This window comes from Eleutherodactylus coqui, chromosome 6 (genome assembly GCF_035609145.1).
Source record: "Eleutherodactylus coqui strain aEleCoq1 chromosome 6, aEleCoq1.hap1, whole genome shotgun sequence".
NCBI lineage: Eukaryota > Metazoa > Chordata > Amphibia > Anura > Eleutherodactylidae > Eleutherodactylus > Eleutherodactylus coqui.
This window is the reverse complement of record NC_089842.1, coordinates 88491717-88514842: the sequence shown is the minus strand read 5'-3', so window position 1 is coordinate 88514842 and position 23126 is coordinate 88491717. Positions and strand designations below refer to the sequence as shown.

The following is a 23126-nucleotide window of genomic DNA, read 5'->3' as shown; positions in this document are numbered from 1 at the left end:
TTTACAGTGAAAAACATATAAGTTTTTCTAATTTAAAAATGGACACAAACGTATAGAAACGTATGGCTATCCATTTACCATATGCATTTTATATGCTTAATAGGGTGTATATTTGCATACTTTTTTTAATGTATGTTTAACATAAAGGTTTAATGTACATTAAAATCCAAGTGTGCACAGCCCCTAACCCGTCATTGAGCCAACAACTGAACATGTATGTACAACATGATAGGCCTCCACTACATCACCAACATACATGTTCACTCAAAAGCAACAACTGTGGCACCACTTAGCTGAAAAATCGATCTGGTGAAAATCCAACCTGAAAGGTACTTGCTTTGGCTGACAGATACATTTTTATGAAGGTAATGCCAATCCCCATAGACATTGGATACTCGGAACATCTCCTTAAACTCCTCAGTATCTGCAGACTAAAATCTATTATCTACTATCACTAAAACAACCCCTTTCCATTTGCCGAGCAGAGATTTGCTGCACGTTAGCAGCGCTCGCTCTGATAGATCCAACTTGTCCTTGATTGGCCACCATGTAACACTGCAGCGGCCGCAGCAGGGTAAAGGTCTGCATGGCCACAGCTTTGGAAGCCAGCTTCATTATAAAAGGGGTTGTCTATGTGAAATAACCCCTTTCATGGCGGTTTCATTCAACTACAGGGAATTTAAATTCTACATGCCTGCATGCCATTGAAACAGGATAAACAAGGTAGACAGATATTTCACTCAACACTTGTGTTGGATTAATATCTACCTGTCTACGGCCACCCTAATAGTTGGATTCAAAGGGTGAACTATTAAAAAATTAGGGACCGGAATTCTGAGTGGACTTTGAGTTGAGTTTCAATTTGTGAAAAACTAGCGTGCATTTCCATGATACACCTTGATCCTATGTCTGGCACTTATTGTACTCCTCCCATACACGGACATTACATAGAGGTCTATAGGCCCTACAATCTGGACTAGCAATACGCATGAATCAGAGCTGCGGTTTTTTAACAGTACCAAGAAAAGCTTCTGTAGTAAACGTAATCTGCGGTGCTACATGTAAAAAATATCTGCACTTTTTTACGTGTTTTACATGCATTCTCATATACGTTCTCCACTGAAATAAAAGACCACAACTGTAGTTAAAAAAAAACATCAAATGTAACAAAACTGCAGCATAAGTAAATGCACATATGAGAAAAAATACACACATTCCGTTTGTACAATTTTTTGGATGGCGGTTTTTTGGTGAACACAGCTGTTGAGGGCACCACATGCCAAGATTTGACTATTAATAACCTCAACACAAGACCAAATTTTCTCAGTACCGGAACAAAGTGAAACTTAAGAGTTGTAAACTCCATCATACCAGCAAAGCTTTGTCCTCTATACCATTCCAAACCTTTACAGTTTGACTATCACAGAAAATTAAAAATGTGATTTGCATACCATACTTGGAATCCCTAGCAGTACATTATCACATATAATCCCCAATGATGGAGTTTGTCCATATAAATTAGCATTTAATATTGCGGTGCACGTGGTATACAGTAATGACTGCTTACTGACCATGTAGTAGAAAGGCATGGAAACTTTATACCTGTTGTGAGGCTGTATACCACTACATTGCACGTTAATGGGGCTGTCCAACAAGAACCCCATTTTGACCTTTCTAACCCATCAGAAAGTTTTTAAAAAGTAGTAAAGTGGGGGTTTGACCTGTGGGACTGCCAATGCTACTAAAAATTAAGGGCCCCAAGTCATTATTCATGGCCAGAGAACAAAAGAAACATAGGCTCTTTCTCTTCATAGAGTTAAAGGAACTATTAGAAACAGCAGGGTGATCATGTTCGCCTATTTCTGACAATCCCATTGATATCTATGGAGAGACAGCAAATGCTCCTCTTATTTTCCGGCCAAGAATGGAGTTTTCGACCCCTCATTGTCGAAAGACAAACTCTAGCTTAGTCTTAAAACCTGACTGTCGAGTTGTAAAAGCAGATAAAGCATTGTCGTTGGATAACCTCTTTAACGGCATGTCAGCAACCCAAGAGACTATATTAATGTAGCTTAAGTATTGTCGTTTTAAGAAGTAACATTGGTTAACTTGTATGGGTATTTCTCCTTACATCTAGTGTCTACACTTGTCAGGACAGTTCCCACTACCATGGTGCTCCTTGGTAAAACACTGGGGAACATTTACTAATACTATCTAAAAGACAGTGCAAACTAAGACAGGCAGTCATAAAATGCCCCGATTTATCACAGTGGCTTTGCTGGATGGTAAATATGAGGAATTTATGACTGTCTAGTCTGAGTTTATACCACCTATAAGTTGGCTTTTCTGGCCCGGTTTAGTTCACTCATCCTTTTCATGAAGCCATGCCCCTTTTCCAGACAAGTCGGAAAAAGTGCCCAAAAATATCTAAAAAAACAACATAGTAAATGTGGAGCAAACCATGTAAGACAGTGTTCTGGTGCAATTTGCACTAGAAAACGGTCGTATTTTGAATAGTAAATCTATGCCACTGTCATTAACCGTGCATACACAGAAAGAGGTATCCAATCACACACAGCAATTTCATTGGTTTCTTTTTTCATCCAGTGCTAACTGTAGAAAGATGAGCTTTATATATGATGGCTGCTGGAGACAAAACGGAGTCTTATTGCAACCAATCAGATTCCAGCTGTCATTTTTCTGGCTGCAAGGGGCAGGATCTCTGCATTGTGCCTGCATTACCTTAAAGCAAGAGACCCCCCAAAAAATTAAATTTGAGTAATTTAGTCTTCGTTGCCTAATTCTGGATGTCTGTATACAACTGATGATGGACTAGTGGTAAAGTTTCTTATAAAACATCTTTAACACAGACCCAAGCAGTGAGGCTGAAGAACAGAGATAATGGGTTATTCAGTACATTGCGCATATAGCTCTGACCATTCTTGAGCTGCACCTATAAACATATGGTTCAACATAAATTTAGCTTCTCGCATTTGCAAAAGTAGCGGAGAGCTCCATTAGGAATGAAATCTGCATGCAATCATTAGTCCATCTTATTCGTCCCACTCCTAGCACCCCTTTCTTCCTACAGTGAACGTCTTAGCACATAAATTAAAGCAGTGGGGAACACAAAAGGTGGTTAACCTCTTCCCTGCAAGGGAGTCTGCAACAGATGTCAAGGCAAACGTCCTAGCAGGTAACAGGCTAAGCAACTTCAGACAGCAGTTTGTAAAGCATCCCTTTTTTCACAGTATCATCTTTCTTTAACCCCTGATTATGTTTTTGATGTTTTTTGTTTTTTTTTGGTTTTGTTTTTATTTTTTTCCATCACATCTAAAGCTAAAGCTATAATGAGGCCCATGTCCCTTTAAGAAAGTTCAAAGTTCACATTTCCAAAAAAGAACAACAGCTAAAAAAAAGGTAGAAAAGAAAACTAAAGAAAAAGAAAAAGAAGAGAGTGTTTCATTTTTGGTCTTGTTTGTTTCTCTCTTTTTCTTTCATTCATGTTTCAGATATGTCCTCCACCTGATGTGGAAATTTTTGGTATACGGTTTGTTCCCCCTCATTTCCATGGCGCTTTCTCTGAAGTTTAAAAGTTTATAACTTTTTTTTTATACTTTGGCACAGAGAAAACAAATTGTTTGTAAAACCCACAAATAAAATGGAAAAATAAAATGAGTTATTCAAAGAGGCCGTTAAAGCTTTTTGGACGGGGATGCAGGAGGGATAGTCTGAGCTCCTCGCACCTCACCGGAATTTTAGTTTTTTGGTTTCGATAACATTCCCTCCTTGAGTTTCCATTTTTTTTTTAATAATATCGGCTTCTTCAGATGAGGTATATAAGACAGAGAAAGACGCACCCCTGCAGCCCTCACCCTTGTGACTCTTGTACCATTGTCCATGGGATGTTAGGGCTCAGAAGGAGGGGGAACATGAGATTTTTGGTAACTCTATTTCTTGGTATATATCTTCACTCTGCCAACACTCAGAGTCTGTACTTTGGCACAGCGTTAGCAAAGAATAAGTTTTTGTTTTGTTTTTTTTTTGGTTTCTCCTTTGTGTTTGTTTTGGTTTCATTTTTGGTTTGCTTGTTTTTATTTTTGTCCATCCACGGAAACGTGATCCTGGAAATATATCCCATGAGAAAAAGGCAAAAATAAAGCTTGGCAGCATTATAAATAAATAAATAGGAATAAAGAGCTAAAATTAAAAAAAAAAAGGCGGGGGGGGCAATGAAGCAAAGTCGCTAAAATATACTTAGCCTAAAAAGCTACTGTGCAGTGTGGGGGGTAAAATATATAAATATCTGGTAGGGCGGGGAAAGGGAGAATTAAAACAACTGGTAAGTAAAGGAAAATAAAAAAAATTACCAGTTTCTCTTTTATAAAAGATCTCAGAAAGAAACATCCGGGGAAAGGGGAAAACTTTTTGAATTTTTCCGTCAGCTCGGCAAAATCTAAAACGTTCTCTAACCACATCTAGAGCTGGAATGAGAAATTATAGATTGAGATTTCTGTAAACAGAATTATGAAAAGTTTTTTTTTTAAGTGTAGTATAACGATGTTAGGCATTTTCTAAATAAATACGGTGTAAATAATAAGGATTGTAAAGGGGGAGGGGGTACAGTGCTGGCTAAACATAAAAAAGCTATAAATAAATCTATGTGTGTATTTTTCAATATGGACTTCACACATATACACAGAGTTACTCTGAGGTTCTAGAGATATGTTAGGCTTTGGATAAAGCTGTTATTTTGGTATTTGGTGTAGAAGGGGGAAGAGCGATGGGTTAAATCAGAGCAGATCTCCCATATTTCACCCATGCACCCCACCCCATGAGCGGACTCTCTCCCGCTGCAGCCTCCTCCCCTTCCTCCTTAAATCTGTGACATTCATTCTCGGTAATAAGAGAATGTAAAAACAACAGGAGGAAGGAGCTTGGAGGATCTCCCTGCCTTCCCCCCTGAATTCACCTCATACTTATCAGTAACTAAAAATGGCACCTAGCTCAACATGACTAACAAGAGGGAGCAGGGGGGTTCAGTCTTTGGGATTTCCTTTGGTTGGGGGAGCTCTGTACACCCCTAGTAGGGTGCAGCATATTTTTGGTTTCTCTGAAGTATTTCCGAGGTTTGGGTTTTTGGTTCTTATTTGGTTTAGGAATTTGTTTTTGGTTCTTCAGTTTGGTTCCAATCCCCCCCTCCACACATTTCACTTCTTCACTTGGAGGGTTGAGGGGGAAAGAGGCAACACCATCTAAAAAGTACTCACACCTCTACCCCCCTGAAGTATCCAGGAGCCTCCATGTATATGGAGACTCAACTTGGGTGCTGGTGGAGGTTGAAGGGGGGGAGAGATGGTTTCCTCTTTCAATCACTCTCCCCGCTGTGCTGGGAGCCTCCTGGGCTGTGCTGTAGGTTAGGGATAGCAGCCTCACCAGAAGACGTGGTGGAGGCTGGAGAAAGACTAGGGGTACCACCAGCAGATGCAATGCGTCCCAAACCAGAGCCGATAAGAGGGAGACCTCCAGGGTTCAGGAAGAGCGGAGAGCTCACCAGATTGGGAGCATTGGAGATGTTGGAACCACTGGCAAGGATGAAGTTACCGCTGGCATCAAGACCGGAGAGTGGCAGAGAGCCACCACTGGTCAGTGCTAGGAGACAGAAAAACAAGAAAAATTAATGCAACTCAGTATCAAGGAGAAGATAAAACAGAATAACAAGGAGATGAAAACACTGAACGAATTGAATAAACCAAAACAATTTAAATGGAGGTAATAATGTCACTCATGCATCCTTGCAGTTGTCTGTGGATTTGATTGTTGCGATCAGAAAACACAAATCAGGAGCAGAAATGGTCAATCCTGAGGAGTCTTATTAATTCGCTCCCGTAATACTCAGCAAAGCCTCTTTAGATGAGCAGTAACTAAAGTGTTAACTATGTACTGGTTTTCTTAGCTTTTGCTAAAAATTGGCATTTCTTTCACTAGAAAAGGTTTTTCGCTAATTCTAAAAATTATAACGTGTACCACTTTTACAGCGGTAAGTGCCCTTGGGTGCTCGTGCTGAGGATTATGGCATTCATAAGAAGACAACAACTCAATATTTTTGGGGGATGGCTTCCTTTTTTTTTTTTCTTTTTTAGACTTTAATAAAAAAAAACAAAAAACAATAAAATCACCATTTATGTTTACATGTAAGACTGCCTGCTGATGTTCGCAAATATAGATATGATATGCAGCTGGAATGTTATGGAAACTTCACAGTCCACCAATACAAATGTTAATGTGATGACGCATGCTATGAACAGTCACTTGACAGTCAGAAAGTCCATGTGACTTCTCCTGTCCTACAAACCTTGTATGGTGGCTAGTGGGTTTCCAGCCATGAGGGCTGAGTTCAACCCCGGGCTGACCCCGAGCACTGTGCCCCTGAAAGACCAAGAACATGGATAAGATTGGAAAGACATTCTCTAATAATGGTTTAGCACCAAACTTTCACCTTCCCTAATACAAAACCTAGCTGTTACATAGGTTTAAAAAAGACACAGGTCCATCAGGTTTGTAGTTAGATAAGCATCCAGTCCTTTTAAATCCTATCACTGTCTGTGCCATTATCACTAAAAAAAAACCTAAAAAGTTCAAACCCTCTTTTCCTATTTTCACAAAATAATCTAAATCAATAAAAAGCTAAAATAATTGGTGTTGCTCTATCTGTAAAAGTCTAAACAATTAAAGTATTGCATTATTAATCCCACTACAAAAACACTATAAAAAATCTATGTAATACCAGAGTTGCAATTTGTTAGGTCACAGTTAGAATAAAAACTGACCAAAAGGTTGTATGTACCCCATAATGGTACCCATATGAAGTACAGCTCACCCACAAAAAGCAAGCCCTCACATAGCCAGATCAATGGAAAAATTAAAAAAAAATATTAATATCGTGACAGAAAACAATTAAAAAAAAAAAAGTTTTATACATTATAAAAGTAGTAAAGCATAAAAAACTATATCAGTTTGGTAGTGCTATAATCATACTGACCCACAGAAAAAAGATAAGTCACTTTTAATGTGGCATAAATGCCATAGAGCTATAACCCCCCCCCCCCCCAAAACAAAAGTTACAATTGAAGTTTTTTCCATTTCACACCACCTATTTTTTTTTGTTTTGTTTTTTAAAAGGTCATTATATGTTACCATTAAAAAAAAACAACTTGTCCAAAAAAACCAAGACCTCCTATGGTTATATTGCTGGAAAGTTTTTTTAAAAATTATAGCTATTGTAAGGAGAGGATGACAAAACCCCACCATTCTTTATTCAGTATGACTGGTATTAAGTACAATACCGGGTGCAGGCGGATTCTTACGTTGCGGCTTATCGGAGCTGCCGCAGGTGGGTGTTGGCTGTAAGAATCAGCCTGCACCCGACATTTACCTAATGATAAAGAGCATTGAGGGTTATCATTAATTTCCCAATTAATGATATATAATTATTCTGAGGAAGGTTGAACTTGATGGAAGTGTGTATTTTTTAATCTAAGTAAATATGAAACTAAATAATGGGTGCCTTACATTATGGGGAACGGTTAGTGTTCCTGGAGTTTTAATTGATATGGCCCAATAAAAATGTGCCATGAGGCAGTGAGGTTAACAAGACCAAGAACAGGGTGCATGCAGGGCCAGTAGTACATTATTGATTTTCTTTCGCTCTACATTCCTACTATATTGTAATTCGTTTTTTTTTCTCCTTTTTAGGCCTTTGAGATGTGGTAGGAGCATCTGGTTTCAGTGTATATACTCCTATAGTCGTTCTATGGAATTACGAACACGCATCATGTACAGTACTGTGGCGATTTTATTTGTGTGCTGCTAAAGTTTGTACATTGTTTTTACATTTTAGTACTTACCCTGCATTGGGGCTAAGTCCTGTCAGGCTAAGCCCAGAATGGGTGCTGCTCTGGGGACTTGCACTTGTGCTGTTGCTTGGAGGGGGTGTGGCAGATGGGGGTGCTGTGTTAGAGGGTGGGCGAGGATGTACAAGAGACCCCAGTGCGGAAGGTAAGGTAGTCACTAAATGTGAAGGAATAGATATGAATATATAACCATTAAAATCAAGGGATTCTCAATAATGCTATGAAGTACATACAATTGACATCATGTTCTGATATATGTTACATAGGTGCAGCATTTCAAGTGTTACTAAAACAAAAGGGTCAGAAAGGATATTGTTTCTCCTTAAGGAGAGCACCTAGGAGGTGAGTAAGGAGACTTATAAGGCCATTCAAGCTCCTCTGGGAAAAATATGCAAATAAGCAAGATGAAACAATACCTCTGCAGCGCCACCTATTGGATGGCAGCATTCTTGCAAATCAATGTCAGGCCCTTTAAACAAGTTTTTATTGTCATAAAGACTTGTTTACGGTGCCTGACATTGATTTACAGAAATGCTGCCAACCAATAGGTGGCGCTGCAGAGGTATTGTTCCATTTTCCTTATCTGCATATAAAGAAAGGTTCATTGCAGTACAGAATGCATCATTTTAGGGGCATTTCTCAGTGAGAAGAAAAGGGGGGTCCGTTTACCTGTTGTGCTGAGATTACTGGAAGCCTGGGAAGTAAGCATGGGGGCAGACACCGGGGGAGACACCTGGAGCAGATCAAGGAGAGGAGGAAATGTGAGAGTCTGCAGGGTGGATGAGGAAAACCAGAGGATAAGGACAGGAGGAATTGGCTACTGTAGGGTACATAGTAGGTTGATGCTTATACTATACATTGCATATGTGTCAGGGCATAAACAACTGATCCATCATGCACAAAAGGGGAATTGTATTTTATTTGGTTTTGATGGAAACTCCAAATCATAATGACTACCTATTGTAGAATTGAAGGCCAACTACATGCTTAATGGCCCAAAATTCCAGATCTATAGTGTAACACGTGTAAAATCATAACGTTTTTAAGATATATGATATAGGTTGGTTTTCGACCACCTGTGGCAGAAACTGAAAAGTAAGATTACAAAGCCAGATATCCACATGCTGGTTTTGCCAAGTAACTATCCCAATTTAATAAGTATGCAATGTGTGTCCTATAAATGTCTCTCTTATCTTGTGTTGTTGGGGAGGGGGGAATCTAAGGATTTTTACCATATGTGTCGCATACAGTTGTGCCTTTCCCTGGCTGGAAATAAGCGGCAGACTGCTACAAGGATTGATGCGTTTTTCCTTCTGCCGGCGGTTACAGAACCATACACGGATCACTTCCTTCTCCATATTCAGCTGCTCAGCAATCACAAGGATCTCCTCCGAGGTAGGTTTCTGGTTCTGTACGACATAGTAAGTAATAGATGAGGTATAGAAGAGTAGGATGTTATTATACCATTAGAGATCATAAGAAAAACTGAGAATGATTAGCAAATGGCCCAAACTTGCAACATGTGCAGTCAGAATACTAGAAATGCGTTCATCATAATAAACTATATTTAAAGTGACGTTCCAGTCAGGAGATCTAAATTGATATGTAAGTTAGTACTTATAGGGGATAACTACCTGCTACTTATTTTTCCCTCACAGCTTGCTTTTTAACTCAGCTCTATTAGAATGAGCTGTGATCTGTGACCATAGTGCCTAATCTGAAGCAGTCTGGGACACACCCTCAACTCATGATTGGTTCAGGCTGCAGAGGAGACAGAGGATGAAATTCCCTGAACCAATGATGAGACAGGAGGTGTGTGTCAAACTACTTCGGATTAGACACTGTAGCTAAACTACAGTCACAGATCACAGCTCTGTCCTTATACACTATATGGACCAAAAGTATTTGGACACTGCATGTTTTTTCAGAAAAAGTGCTTTATTATTCTATTTACTAACGGGTCGGCCCTCCCTTTGCTTGTATTACATCAGCAACACGTCGAGGCATACTTTCCACAAGTTCTCTGTTAGCCGGGGCAGCTTGCCATTCGTCATGCCAGGCCGTGAGAAGAGATGGTTGTGAAGATGGGTGTGGGTGGCGGTATCGTACCCGTCGCTCCAGTTTATCCCACAAGTGCTCGATCGGATGAATGAATAGTTATTACAAAATGAGCAGCTTTTTATTTTACCAATGCCCTTCCCAGCATACCGTTCAGTAAACTCAGTATTTGCATATTTGCTGATTTTCTGCAGTGTCCAAATACTTTTGTCTATATCGAAACTAAAAATCTGCAAGATCTGAGGAAAACTAAATAGCAGGTACTGTAGGTACTGACTTACAATATATATCAAGGGCCTAATATGATAAGAATAGGGAGGGCAAAGAGCAGGAAATAGAAATAACTATTGAAGAAAAGTTGAAGTGGGCTAAATAATGTCTCCTATAGATGACCATGGACCAGGACCAAAGGTTAACTAGTAAGAGGAGCATCTACTCCTGCCAATCATATGTCACACAAGAGAATTTCTTTCACATCCTCAGGTGCGAAAAAAAAATAAAAATCACACCACTAGTCTTTACCATTGGGCTCTACTACTACTATTAAAGTGCAACAAACTCCTAACCCTAGTAGTATCCTGCAACCCAAGTCATAGACTGGATAAGCTCTAAACTAAGAACCTTATAAGACTATACATAACCTAACACTAACAGAACACAATACCGTACAATTGAAAACCTACTTTCCCCCCTTGTATCTTACCGCAATAAAACTTTTCTCCAGTGCAAAGCGCACATTGGTCTCAATGCTGGTGCGTTTCTTGCGTCTACGACCAGGAAGCCCTTCATAGCCACCCCCAGGACTGTTCAAAGGGTTGGGACTTGGCAGAGTGCTGTCTACTGACATGGTTTCTGGGCAGAGGAAATCAGTGTTTACCACAAACATTATAAGGAAAGCCATATTAAAAAAAAAAGAGTGGTCATAGAGGTACTGTAAGTGCCTTTTCATTGTAAGATACATTTGATCCTTTCTCATCTTACCTGCATCACTTAGCCACTTCTGTAGTAATGGTTTTAGCTTGCACATATTCTTGAAACTCAGATTAAGTGCCTCAAATCGAGAGATGGTTGTCTGAGAAAAGTCATTTCCATACAGCTTTCCCATAGCCAGGCCAACATCCCCCTGGAAAATAACATAGCCCAAACAACTCAACAAACACCATAGAAACACCTCCTGATAACATGGCTATTGCAGTATATCATTTCCCTATATAATGTAGCAGTATGACAAGACACAACTGTATGTCATATATATCCTATTATAGTATCGAACTGTTATGTGTGCTGCTGGGATCTGTAGTTCTAAGCTTCCTAGCAGCACAGCCCTCACAGGGTTAATTGATTGAGCTGGCAGGGTGTGGTAGTTCCTGCTAGCCAATCTCCTGGGTCTGTGCTCACATATAAACCCAGCTCCTGGTCAGTCTCTGTATGGTGTTCAGGGTGAGCAGTCATGAATCCTTGTCTGTTGAAGTTTGCTGTGTGACCTGCTATCTGTGTTTTGTTGCAGCTTGCTGTGTGATCTGTGCCTTGCGGTTCATGTCCATTTGTACATTTATTTTGTGTCAGTTTGGTCTGCTGAGTTTGTTTGCTATGTCTGCGCTAGGTTGGCTCCTAGGGCCCTCTAGTAGATGTGTCTTGCTAGTGTAGGGACTGCAAGATACGAGGGGCCTTGCCGGGGCTTGCAGCTTAAGTTCATTGGCCAATGTATGAACTTACATCTCGCATTTATATTCAGCTTATCATCTGCTATTAGTGTTTGCATTGTGTCTGCTGTATGCTGTGTATTCTGGCTCTGTGTCCTGTGGTTCAGTCCCTGTCATGTGGCATGTGTATGTGTCCTGTTCTGGTGCGTGGCTCCTAGGATCAGCTAGGGCCGAGATACGAAGACCGCTGGGCTGCCCTTATTGGGGCAATGTCCCCGCTTAGGTAGGGCCTTGCCAACCTCCCGGTAGCACAGGGTCAGTTGCTTGAAACCCGTGTGCATACCCAGTCCTCTCTTGGTCACGATCGTGTGGGCCCCGTGCCTAGTTTGCCCACACAACCGTAACACGTATAATTCCCAAGATGATATCCCTTTGTAAAACCGAACACCAAGATACATTAGGACATACTCACTTTATACCATACAATAAAGAACATAACACATCTTCTCCACATTTTAAAAACACATTCTCTATGTGCCATGAGTTAATTACATAAATATAGTGCAATTCTAACACTACTGCAAAGTACTAATCACAACTCTATCCAGGCATATATACATAAAGGAGATAGAGCTATGTTTTAGAAAGCAGAACAGCCCCCTCTTCTGGTGCCAGTTTAGACTACCACAACGTACTCCACGTCTAAAATTGAAGGGTCTGGTTATTCTTTCAATCACCCTTGCGGCAATCCTCAGTATCTTGCTGGTTAACACTCTAGTGCCTGTAGATAGGGGGGTGCTATACACATTCTCCCCATCTATTTGAAAAATAAAATGGGAGCAAGCTGGCTTGCCCCTCTCCCCATGGCATCGGCATGTAGTGCCTCAATGGTATACATGCCATATAAAACCATTCTCTTACCAAAACAAGCAGTAATACAGCAAGCACACATGATTATATAATACTCTGGAACTCATAGTGACAAATCTCTCTCCCACCTGAGTGAATCCTAGTTTAATTCTACGCTGCTTGAAGGTTCTGGCAAACTGTTCTAACTCCTCCAAGTCACTGGGTTCCTCAGGATGAGATGCTGGTTCTGTATGTGACAATATAGGTGGATCCTGGGGTCCTGGACGGGACACAGCCTTGAAAAAGAGAACAGAATTTTTTTGTTCATACTGTTTAGTGAAGTGATGTTACTCTTGTTTTATATATATAGTCCACAATATTATTCCATCAGATGAAGTTGTCCACATGCTCCACATGATGGATGGTTCAACAGTGTGGACCTACCGGAAGTAAGGTGTTGCATGAGTGCTGTGAAATTGTTACTGGGGGAATTCCAGAGATCGAAAGTTTTTTTTTCAAGTTTTCAACCATGCGCTGAATGAAAGAAAACTGATAGGTCGGTAGGGGTTCGACCTCTGGGACCCCCACGGATTCCAAGAATGGGGATCCAGTTGGTCTCCAAGAGAATGGAGCCGAGTTTGCACAGGTGCACCACCGCTCCATTTATTTCAATGAGAGCAGTGGAGATTGCTGAACACTTTGCTTCCAGCTTTACACCCAGCAACCTCTGGTGCTCTCATTGGAATTAATGAAGCGGCAGTGCACCTACACAACCTCCTTTCCCTTGGAGAACAACCAGATACCTATTCTCGAAATCAGTGGGTTTTTCAGTGGTCGGATGGGTGAAAACTTGACAAAAAGAAAAAAACTTTAATTAGAAGGGAATCCCCCTTTAATTAGAACATGAATTGCAAACATACAAGTGTGGTATAGGTCATATCCAATAGATATGGACGTGTGTTATTACCAGCAGTATTTTGTTATATGTTACATTCACCTGAGTGGGAAGGCCAGGCCTTGGCTGACCCGGAATGAGATTCCCCTGGCTTTGTTGAGGTAGCTGGAAGAGATTTGGTGCAGAAAGGAGGCCTGGAGAAGAAGGAAGAAATTAAGCTATGGAAAGAAAAAATAATACAGTGCTCTTCAAGTAGTGGTTAGTGACCCCCCCCCCAATTGTGTGGCTCACCGGATGAGCCCAGAGCACTGCCTATAATAGACATCCACAAGAATATTAGACATTTTATACCCAGAACATTGCCAATTGAGGTAATGTAATACAAGTGTATAAACTAGGGATTGGGGGATAACCTACACATGTAAAGGACACGATAGTGTAGATAAAGAACTGAGACTTATTAATGTACCTGGTGGTGAAACGGAGGGAGGGGGTTAGAATAGTTAATAAGAATGTGTAAAAAAAAAATCTAAATTACATGCTGACCAGTGCTAGACATTTCCCAATAAAACGGATGAAGTGGAATTAATAATATCTGAGGAAAAGTATAACATAGTGGGATTGAGATATGGCTGGATGAAAGCTGTCACTGGGGAGTTGACTTAGGCTGGGTTCACACTGGGCAGATTTGCCGCGGAAATTCCGTTCGGAATTTCGCTGTGGCAAATCCACCTGTGGCCGCTAATCCCGAGATTAGCCAGCCACGTGGATGAGATTTCTCAGAATTCTTGTCCACACGGGACGGCGAATCCGCCGCGGCAAAGCGGGCAAAAGCCAACACTGTGGCGTGGATTCACCGGGCGCAGCATGTTCTTTTATTTTTCTTCCGCTGCGGCCGCGTTCTCCTCTATGGGAGCGCCGGCTGCAATGGAAAAGCTAAGTGCCGCAGGTTTTGAAGCAGCGGATTCTCGGCGGAAATCTTCCAGTTTTCGCTGCGGCCAAACCGCAAGATTTCTGTCCGGAATCCACCCAGTGTGAGCCCAGCCTTAGCTGTGCTTTCACACAGGATGCCCTTAACCTCACTGACTGGGACACTGTTCTCAAGGCTAAGAAACAACAAATGGGATATTTTCAAAAACATCTTAAATATGCATTGTGAGAGGTTCATAGCTTACAGGAACAAATAGGTTAAAAATAGGAGAAACACAGTTTGGATAAAGAAAAATGTAAAAGGGTAATAAATTAAAATAAAGCATTTAAAACTACTAAAACAAGATGAAAGTGAAGCACTAAAAAGCTATCAGAAAAAATTTATGTAAAAAAAAAAAAATACCAAAAAAGACGTAGCAGCAGCAAAGCTGGAGACAGAGACTCTTGCCAAGAACACTAAAAGTAACCCTTAAATGTTTTTTAATTATATAAATAGTAAAAACATTAAAACTGAAAGTGTTGGCTCTTTAAAAAGTAATGCAGGAAGAATTGTAGAGGGTAATGAGGAGAAAAGTGAATTTATTATTTTCTTTTCCTCGACTGTATTCACAAGGGAAAATGAAATGTCAGGTGAAATACAGAGGAAAGCAATTTCTCCATCAAATGTCACCTGTCCAATAACACAGGAAGAAGTGCAGCGCCACCTTAGAAAAAGTAACTGCTTCATAATGTGATATTTACAGCAGGTGACACTGGCCCTAAAGCCCACCACATCGCATATTTACAGCACCAATTCAGGGTTCTTTCGGTCTTTTTTATATCCATCTATCTTCTTTACAGGAAGATCACCCAGAAACATATATATATTCATAACTCTTTCTACATTTATATAGGCATACACATCTACACAATACTGTTGAAAGAGAAAGTAAGCTATTGAATTTAATATCTTGTAGATCCCACGTTTAGCACCAATCAACTCCTTCAAAACATTTCCAGCAGTTGCAAATATGATTTTCACCATTCCTCCCTGCAAATGTGTTTCAGTTCATCAGTATTTCTGGGATGCCTTGCATGCACAGTCCTCTTCAAGTCATGGCACAATATCTCGATAGGGTTAAGGTCAGGACTATAAATCAGCCATCCCAAAAGCAAAATCTTTTTCAGCCATTCTTTTGTTGACTTTTCTGCTCATTGTCTTCTTACATCAGCCAACATTTCTTCAGCTTAACGTTAAGGATGCTGCCCTTTACAGATGAGCGAGCATACTCGGTAAGGCGATTTACTCGAGAGAGCATCACCTTTTTCGAGTAACTGCTGGCTCGTCCCTGAAGATTCGGGGGGGGTGGTGCGGGGGAGAGGGAGAGAGATCTCTCTCTCCCCCTCCCCATCCCCTCCGTAACCCCCCGCTCACAACCTTGTGGCCCCCCCAAATCTTGAGGGCCGGGCCAGCAGTTACTTGAAAAAGACAATGCTCTCTTGAATAAATCGCCTTACCGAGTATGCTCGCTCATCTCTACTGCCCTTACATTCGATGCTGCGAGATTGAAAAATTGCTACATGTCCTATTTTTGGCCAGTTCCTCATAAAGAATCGACCATTTTTTCCTATTGGAGCTTCAAAATCTATTGGAAACATTTGCGATCTTTTCACACGTGTGAAAATTGAAAGTACATACATGTGTGGTGATGCATTTCAGTAAAAGCGTATTGTGCTCAACCGCAGAATCACAATTTTACAAGCATAATATCAGTCCGAGTTTCTCGCCCATGTGAATACAGCCTTGGGGCTTATTCAGATGACCATATATCAGTCAGGTTTTCACGCTCAGCCGATATACGGTGTCCCTCTCTGCAGGGGGAGGAGGCTGGAAGAGCTGGGAGCAGTGCTCTGAGCTCCTGCCCCTTCTTCGCCCCTCACCACTATTTGCAATGGGAGGGGTGGGGGTAGAGCAAACTGGCTGTGACCAAGGCCGGTGAAGAGTTCTTCACCCGGTGCTCAATCGGTCTATTATCTCCTCGCTCAACCTCTTTGGCCAGGTCCCAGACCATAGGGGGGAGGGCTAAGTGCCACAGTTCCTGAGTTGCTGTCTAACATAGTAACACAGTGAACAAGCCTAAAAAAAAACAAAACATATTTCTGTAGCGGCCCAGTAGATGCTTTTCTGGCCCCCTCCATAATGTCATACATTTCTGTCTTATGTTGATGCACTGTGCAAAGCTGTCTTGTCATTCTGTTATGTGTTTTTCACAGCTGCAGCATGTGATGGGTTAATGTCTGCAAAATATGAGCTGACTGTCTGCAAAAGTAACAATTTCTATTCTGTCACGTGGTATGGTATGAGAGAGGCTATAAATGTGAGTGCTTGAGAGTCGGAAAAAGGTAGTCCATCTTCTGGGGCTGAGAGCAAAGTACAGAGGTACCTGAGGGCACCTTCAGCCCTCATGTGCTGAAGATGGAAGAAGAGGAGAGGTTTTCCCGGAATGTGTGTCTGCAGTTCAAATTGTAAGTGAGCCCCAAAGAGAGAGAGTGAGCAAAGAGTTAGTTCAATCTGTCAAGGCCTAGTGCAGAGGTACGCAACTGTCTGTTTTCACACCCACGCGTCCTTAAGCCTGGGACCGCCCGTGGAGGTACTTGTCCTACTGAAAGTCTGTGGAGTGTTCTTACACTCTTCCTCCTCTGGAGTGTTCCCCTTCCAGGAGCGGTTCCTGACAGATAACGTGGACTACAGGACCAGTATTATCCTGAGTATCCTCCCTGACCGCAAATATCTAGTTTTACCTGCACAAGTGTATCTTTGGAATTTATGCCTTGTACTTCTAAAGTCAAATGTTCAGTAAAGTTACTTCCAGGCCCTGACATTCCCGGGGACCTGAGGTACTTAATTGTCTGTGGCTCATTTTTTTTCCCCTGCCGATGGTCAGGCCAGGGGGTACCGGAACAGTGGCGTCACACGTGACAAATCCCTCTACACCTGTTACACTTTACCCTCCCAGCTCCTCAGCGTATGTCATGTGTCCGGGGTTACCCTACAGGACGCTGCATTTCCATGTAGGTCAGCCTATTACCCACCCACTGTTAATCCAGAGGAAGGCAGCCCCTAATAGGTAGAAGCTAATTTTTCTCATTTCAGGAGAAACGTTCCTTCTTGACTCCAAATTAGCAATTGAAATAATCCCCGGATCAACAAGCCTTCCGAAGTAAGCAGTGAGACTATAATATGTAATATGGTTACATTAAAGAAAGGCATATTCAGCACTACCCCTTACACAGTTCCCATTGAATTCAGTGGAGGCACCAACCCAGGCCGCTGCACTACGGTCATCACTTTCTGCTTCCTCTGCTGACCATAGGGACAGTGGCACAGGAAATCAGCTGATTGGCAGTGGTCCAAGAGGCGGGGGCCCCACTAATCATCTATTGATGACCTGACAGTCACCAATAGCAAATGTCCTGGAATACCCCTTTAAAGTTGTCTCACAAGGTATAAAAGTTTGGGGAAACAAGAATTGCAAGAAGAAAAATTACTGATAAAATGCTACGATAAGAGGTCTCCATTATTAACTTTAAAATAATATGTTTTCCAACATTTCCAATATTAAAGCTGGAACAAAATAAACAACCCTGTAACTTCCATTATCTGACTGGCCACTTTTGACTGTTAAGAAATGAAAGGTTTCACAAAGGACAATCAGCAATGGTAGTGGCTGTAAGTTATGGTGGTGTTGCTTTCAGGCACAAGCCCTGAATAAAAGATCTTGTCTCTGTAGGATATAGTATGTCCTATGCAGGCTTATCTGTAAGTGCATAGGAAAAGGAGCAGAATCTCCGCATGATCCTTCAGAGAAAACGGATTTACTTTGCATGTTTAAGCCTACAGTCCTTATACTCCTCTTATTCTTATTTAACCTGTGGAGCTCCCAGCTTTTCATCGCTATGGTATGTCTTTTGGGGCAGAAACGGTATAAATAAATGCAATTTACCTTGTTGGCCCTGCCCCGCTTGGGGCAACAGGAACTGTGTAGGGGACTGGAGCGGATGCCCAGGAACAAGAACCAGTTGCTGGAGTTGCAGCAGTTGCTGGATATCCTACATAGTTGGCAGAAGTTAGGATAACAGAAATATGCATTAGCAGATGAAACCATAGAAATAACAGTAGAGAAAACTGATGGCTATTACAAGCCTCTCCAACAGGGATTATAAATAGAGATGAGCGAGCGTACTCGGAAAAGCACTACTCGCTCGAGTAATTTGCTTTATCCGAGTATCGCTGTGCTCGGGTCTGAAGATTCGGGTGCCGGCACGGAGCGGGGAGCTGCAGGGGAGAGCGGGGAGGAACGGAGGGGAGATCTTTCTCTCCCTCTCTCCCGCCCGCTCTCCCCTGCTCCCCGCTGCGACTCACCTGTCAGCCGCAGCGGCGCCCGAATCTTCAGGGACGAGCACAGCGATACTCGGATAAAGCAAATTACTCGAGCGAGTAGTGCTTTTCCGAGTACGCTCGCTCATCTCTAATTATAAATGGAACACATACAATAGAAAGGGTTTTGCACTAAAATGTATCAGTCACCTAAATGTTGTGGAAATTATTGTGTAGACTGAGTCAATGTGAATATGAAAGTGTCCTAAATAGGTATACTATAAAGCTTAGAAAAATGTTAGTAAAAACTTTAAAATATTCCCAATTATGTCTGAGCTTATGTATACAAATATACTAGAACAGCGGTATGCAACTAGTGGACTGCACTCCAAATCATGACCGGGATGTCAGCTGTCTGGACCCTACAGAACTGTCTAATATAGATAGGCAATAAGTGAGCAGCAACATGAGCGTCTTCAGTAAAAATGCATCCGAATGATGCTCCTTTAGGCCTCGGTCAGACGACAGTTTTTTGCGGCGATTTGCGGATCGCCGAAACGGGCCCGATCAAAGGAGCGCTGTCCGCCCATTGAAATTCAATGGAGCCAGCAATACAGCCAGCTCCATTGAAAGCAATGGGCTGCCGGCGAGCGCAGGATGAATTATCGGGAAGGGCTTAAACATATAAGCCCTTCCCTGAAAACCATCCAAAATGTGTAAAAATAAAAAAAAATATATATATACTCACCTTGTCCCTGCAGCCGGAGTTCAGCCGCGGCCGGCCGGCAGTTTTCCTGAACTGCTCTCTGTAGTATTCAGCAGGCGGGGATTTAAAATCCCCGCCTGCTGAATGGGCTGCCTCTGATTGGTCACAGCCCTCACCAATCAGAGGCAGCTCTCACTCACCCATTCATGAATTCATGAATGGGTGAGTGAGTGCTGCCTCTGATTGGCTGAGCGCAGGGACCAATCAGGGGCAGCTCTAAGCTGTCATTCAATAGCTGAGAATACTACAGAGAGCAGTTCATACCAGCGTCCATGGTTCATCATTGCGCATGCGCGGGTTCTCGACAGTATCGGGCGAAGCAGAGGAATCCTAGGACCTGCCACGTCATGTTCCCGGACCCAACTCAAGTGAGAGGACAGCTCTTGCGGCAGTGGGGTCCGGAAACATGATGTGGCAGGTCCCAGGTTTCCTCTGCGTCGCAAGATACTGCAGAGAACCCGCGCATGCGCAATGATGAGCCATGGACGCCGGTATGTCAGGGAGACGACATGATTATGGTAGGAGTACTGGAGTGGTTGCGGACCCAGCACCTGCGATGGCAATGTACAACATATGTTCCAGCTGTAAGTGGGAGTGTTTTTACTGACTAATGTATAGTGATTGGTGGAGGTAGTGTATTTATTATGTGTATATGGCAATTGTTAGTTACTTGAGAAAGACCCCTGCGTGGGTTGAAACGTTGTGCTGTCTGTTTATCATGGAGTGAATAAAGGAGCATTATTCGGATGAATTTTTACTGAAGACGCTCATGTTGCTGCTCACTTATTGCCTATCTATATTATATGGATCAACTGGGACCATTGGAGTCTGGTCCCCTTTTTGGTGAAGCCCTGCAATACTAACTACAGAAACCTCCCACTGATGTGGTAATCCGGTAGTGCCTCTGTGACTTTTTTCTATGTTGGATCCTACAGAACTGTCATCACAGATGCATTGGTGGAGGAAAGTATCTCCTGCAGTGCATCCATGATGGCTGATCTGTTGTCAGGAGTAGAACTACGGTTTGGGCTGGGCAGTACTGAACAGGAGACTGGCACCTAGAAGTCAAGCGGAGCTGGGATCAGTAAGTACGGCATATGTGGTTTTTTGTTATCTAATTTTAGGGCCTAAAAAGGGCATTTCTACTGATGGGGCAGAAATTATGGCATTATTGCTGATGGGGCAGAAAGAGGGCATTATTACTGCAGATGCATAAAAGGGGGCACTTTTACTGTGTGAAGGGCACTAAAAGCAACAATTAGGAGCACTACAGATGGGAGATCGTGTAAAGGTGTGGAAAACATAATAATGCTGCAGCAAATTAAGAACACTCAATTTTAATGTATCAAAGATAAATACATGTTGTAGACTTATCAGAAAATCAGAAATGTGCCATGTGGTTTATAAGGGAAATAGTATTTACAGCGATTATATAGGTGTAGTTCTCCGGAGCTTGTGAGAACAGAAGATAGTCAAGATAAAATGGTGACTGGCGGGGAATCATTCCTGCGCACAGCAGACTTCCTGTCACCTGCCATAAACACATAGATCATAAGCCTTGCTTAGGCTTACTGTAGATGACTGATAAAAGCTAACAGTAGTCTACAGTTAGCTGAAAATAAAAAGTTAATGTAATCCTGTATAGCTGTGTTTACGTGGGAAGTTTACAGGAAAGTGGATATTGACAAGTGCAATAGCTTTATATCAACCCAAGTCATGCTTGTGAGCCCTAGCAAATATGGAGGAGAGCGTTCTACTACATTCCCTATCACTGGACCAGTGGTCGTAATTAGAGATGAGCGAACGTACTTGATACGAGCTTGATACTCGTTCGAGTATTAGCGTGTTCGAGATGCTCGTTACTCGAGACGAGTACCACGCGATGTTCGAGTTACTTTCACTTTCATCTCTGAGACGTTAGCGCGCTTTTCTGGCCAATAGAAAGACAGGGAAGGCATTACAACTTCCCCCTGTGACGTTCAAGCCCTATACCACCCCCCTGCAGTGAGTGGCTGGCGAGATCAGGTGTCACCCGAGTATAAAAATCGGCCCCTCCCGCGGCTCGCCACAGATGCGTTCTGACAGAGATCAGGGAAAGTGCTGTCTTGCTGGAGTTGCTATAGAGAGAGTGTTAGGAGTATTTTAGGCTTCAAGAACCCCAACGGTCCTTCTTAGGGCCACATCTAACCGTGTGCAGTAGTGTGGAGGCTGCTTTTTGCAGTGTTGCACATTTTTATTTTTTGTATATCGGCCGTGCAGAGCATTGCGCCCTGCAGTAATTTTACATTGTCCAGGGCCAGTAGTGGTGGTGAGGCAGGGACAGAAGACATATTTATTGAATATAGGCAGTGGGCCTTTCCAAAAACATTTGGCAAAAAAAATCTATTTGGGCTGCCAGTGACTGTCCTCAGTGTACTGGGTCTGTGCTGAGGGTAGTTGTCCTAATTCATACGCAGCCAGCTAAGTGTTACAGCAGGCTTGCGCAAAATTATTTCCTGGCTCTGTGTTGGCTGTTACATCACCGCTGTATTCCAGTCCACAGTGCAACAGTCTGCAGTTATTTTACATACTCCAGGGCCAGTAGTGGTGACGCAGAGAGAGAAGACATATACAGTGTATATAGGCAGTGGGCCTTTCCAAAAACATTTGGGAAAAAAAAATCTATTTGGGCTGCCTGTGACTGTCCTCAGTGTACTGGGTCTGTGCTGGGGGTAGTTGTCCTAATTCATACGCAGCCAGCTAAGTGTTACAGCAGGCTTGCGCAAAATTATTTCCTGGCTCTGCTGTGCGTTCCGTAAGCGAAGTCAGCCTCCAACCACAGGCCAATAAGTGGCACATTTAATTACAGCATTCTGTTTCTGCACTACTGGTAATACAGCATGCTGAGGGGTAGTGGTAGGCCTAGAGGACGTGGACGCGGGCGAGGACGCGGAGGCCCAAGTCAGGGTGTGGGCACAGGCCGAGCCAGTGCGGTGGCCAGGGGTAGAGGCAGGGCCAGACCGAATAATCCACCAACTGGTTCCCAAAGCGTCCCCTCGCGCCATGCCACCCTGCAGAGGTCAAGGTGCTCTACGGTGTGGCAGTTTTTCACAGAGACGCCTGACGACCGACGAAGAGTGGTGTGCAACCTTTGTCGCGCCAAGATCAGCTGGGGAGCCACCACCACCAGCATGCGCAGGCATATGATGGCCAAGCACCCCACAAGGTGGGACGAAGGCCGTTCACCGCCTCCGATTTGCACCACTGCCTCTCCCCCTGTGCCCCAACCTGCCACTGAGATCCAACCCCCCTCTGAGGACACAGGCACTACCGTCTCCTGGCCTGCACCCACACCCTCACCTCCGCTGTCCTCGGCCCCATCCAGCAATGTCTCTCAGCGCAGCGTCCAGACGTCGCTAGCACCACTGTTTGAGTGCAAGCGCAAGTACGCCGCCACGCACCCGCACGCGCAAGCGTTAAACGTGCACATTGCCAAATTGATCAGCCTGGAGATGCTGCCGTATAGGCTTGTGGAAACGGAGGCTTTCAAAAGCATGATGGCGGCGGCGGCCCCGCGCTACTCGGTTCCCAGTTGCCACTACTTTTCCCGATGTGCCGTCCCAGCCCTGCACGACCACGTCTCCCGCAACATTGTACGTGCCCTCACCAACGCGGTTACTGCCAAGGTCCATTTAACAACGGACACGTGGACAAGCACAGGCGGGCAGGGCCACTA

General features: G+C 43.0%; 1 protein-coding gene across 1 annotated transcript in view; it reads right to left on the bottom strand.

Moving 5' to 3' along the window:
- Window positions 1-5368: 5368 nt before the first annotated feature.
- The window catches only part of POU2F2 (POU class 2 homeobox 2), a 104449-nt gene continuing 86691 nt past the window's right edge, over window positions 5369-23126 (bottom strand). The window contains exons 7-16 of the mRNA XM_066605666.1: window positions 18272-18377; window positions 13461-13552; window positions 12613-12759; window positions 10953-11094; window positions 10675-10823; window positions 9146-9322; window positions 8583-8646; window positions 7908-8070; window positions 6356-6429; window positions 5369-5652 (exon numbers count right to left, since the gene is read on the bottom strand). Coding sequence (XP_066461763.1) covers window positions 5369-5652; window positions 6356-6429; window positions 7908-8070; window positions 8583-8646; window positions 9146-9322; window positions 10675-10823; window positions 10953-11094; window positions 12613-12759; window positions 13461-13552; window positions 18272-18377 — 1398 coding nt within the window. The remainder of the gene's footprint in view (window positions 5653-6355; window positions 6430-7907; window positions 8071-8582; window positions 8647-9145; window positions 9323-10674; window positions 10824-10952; window positions 11095-12612; window positions 12760-13460; window positions 13553-18271; window positions 18378-23126) is intronic.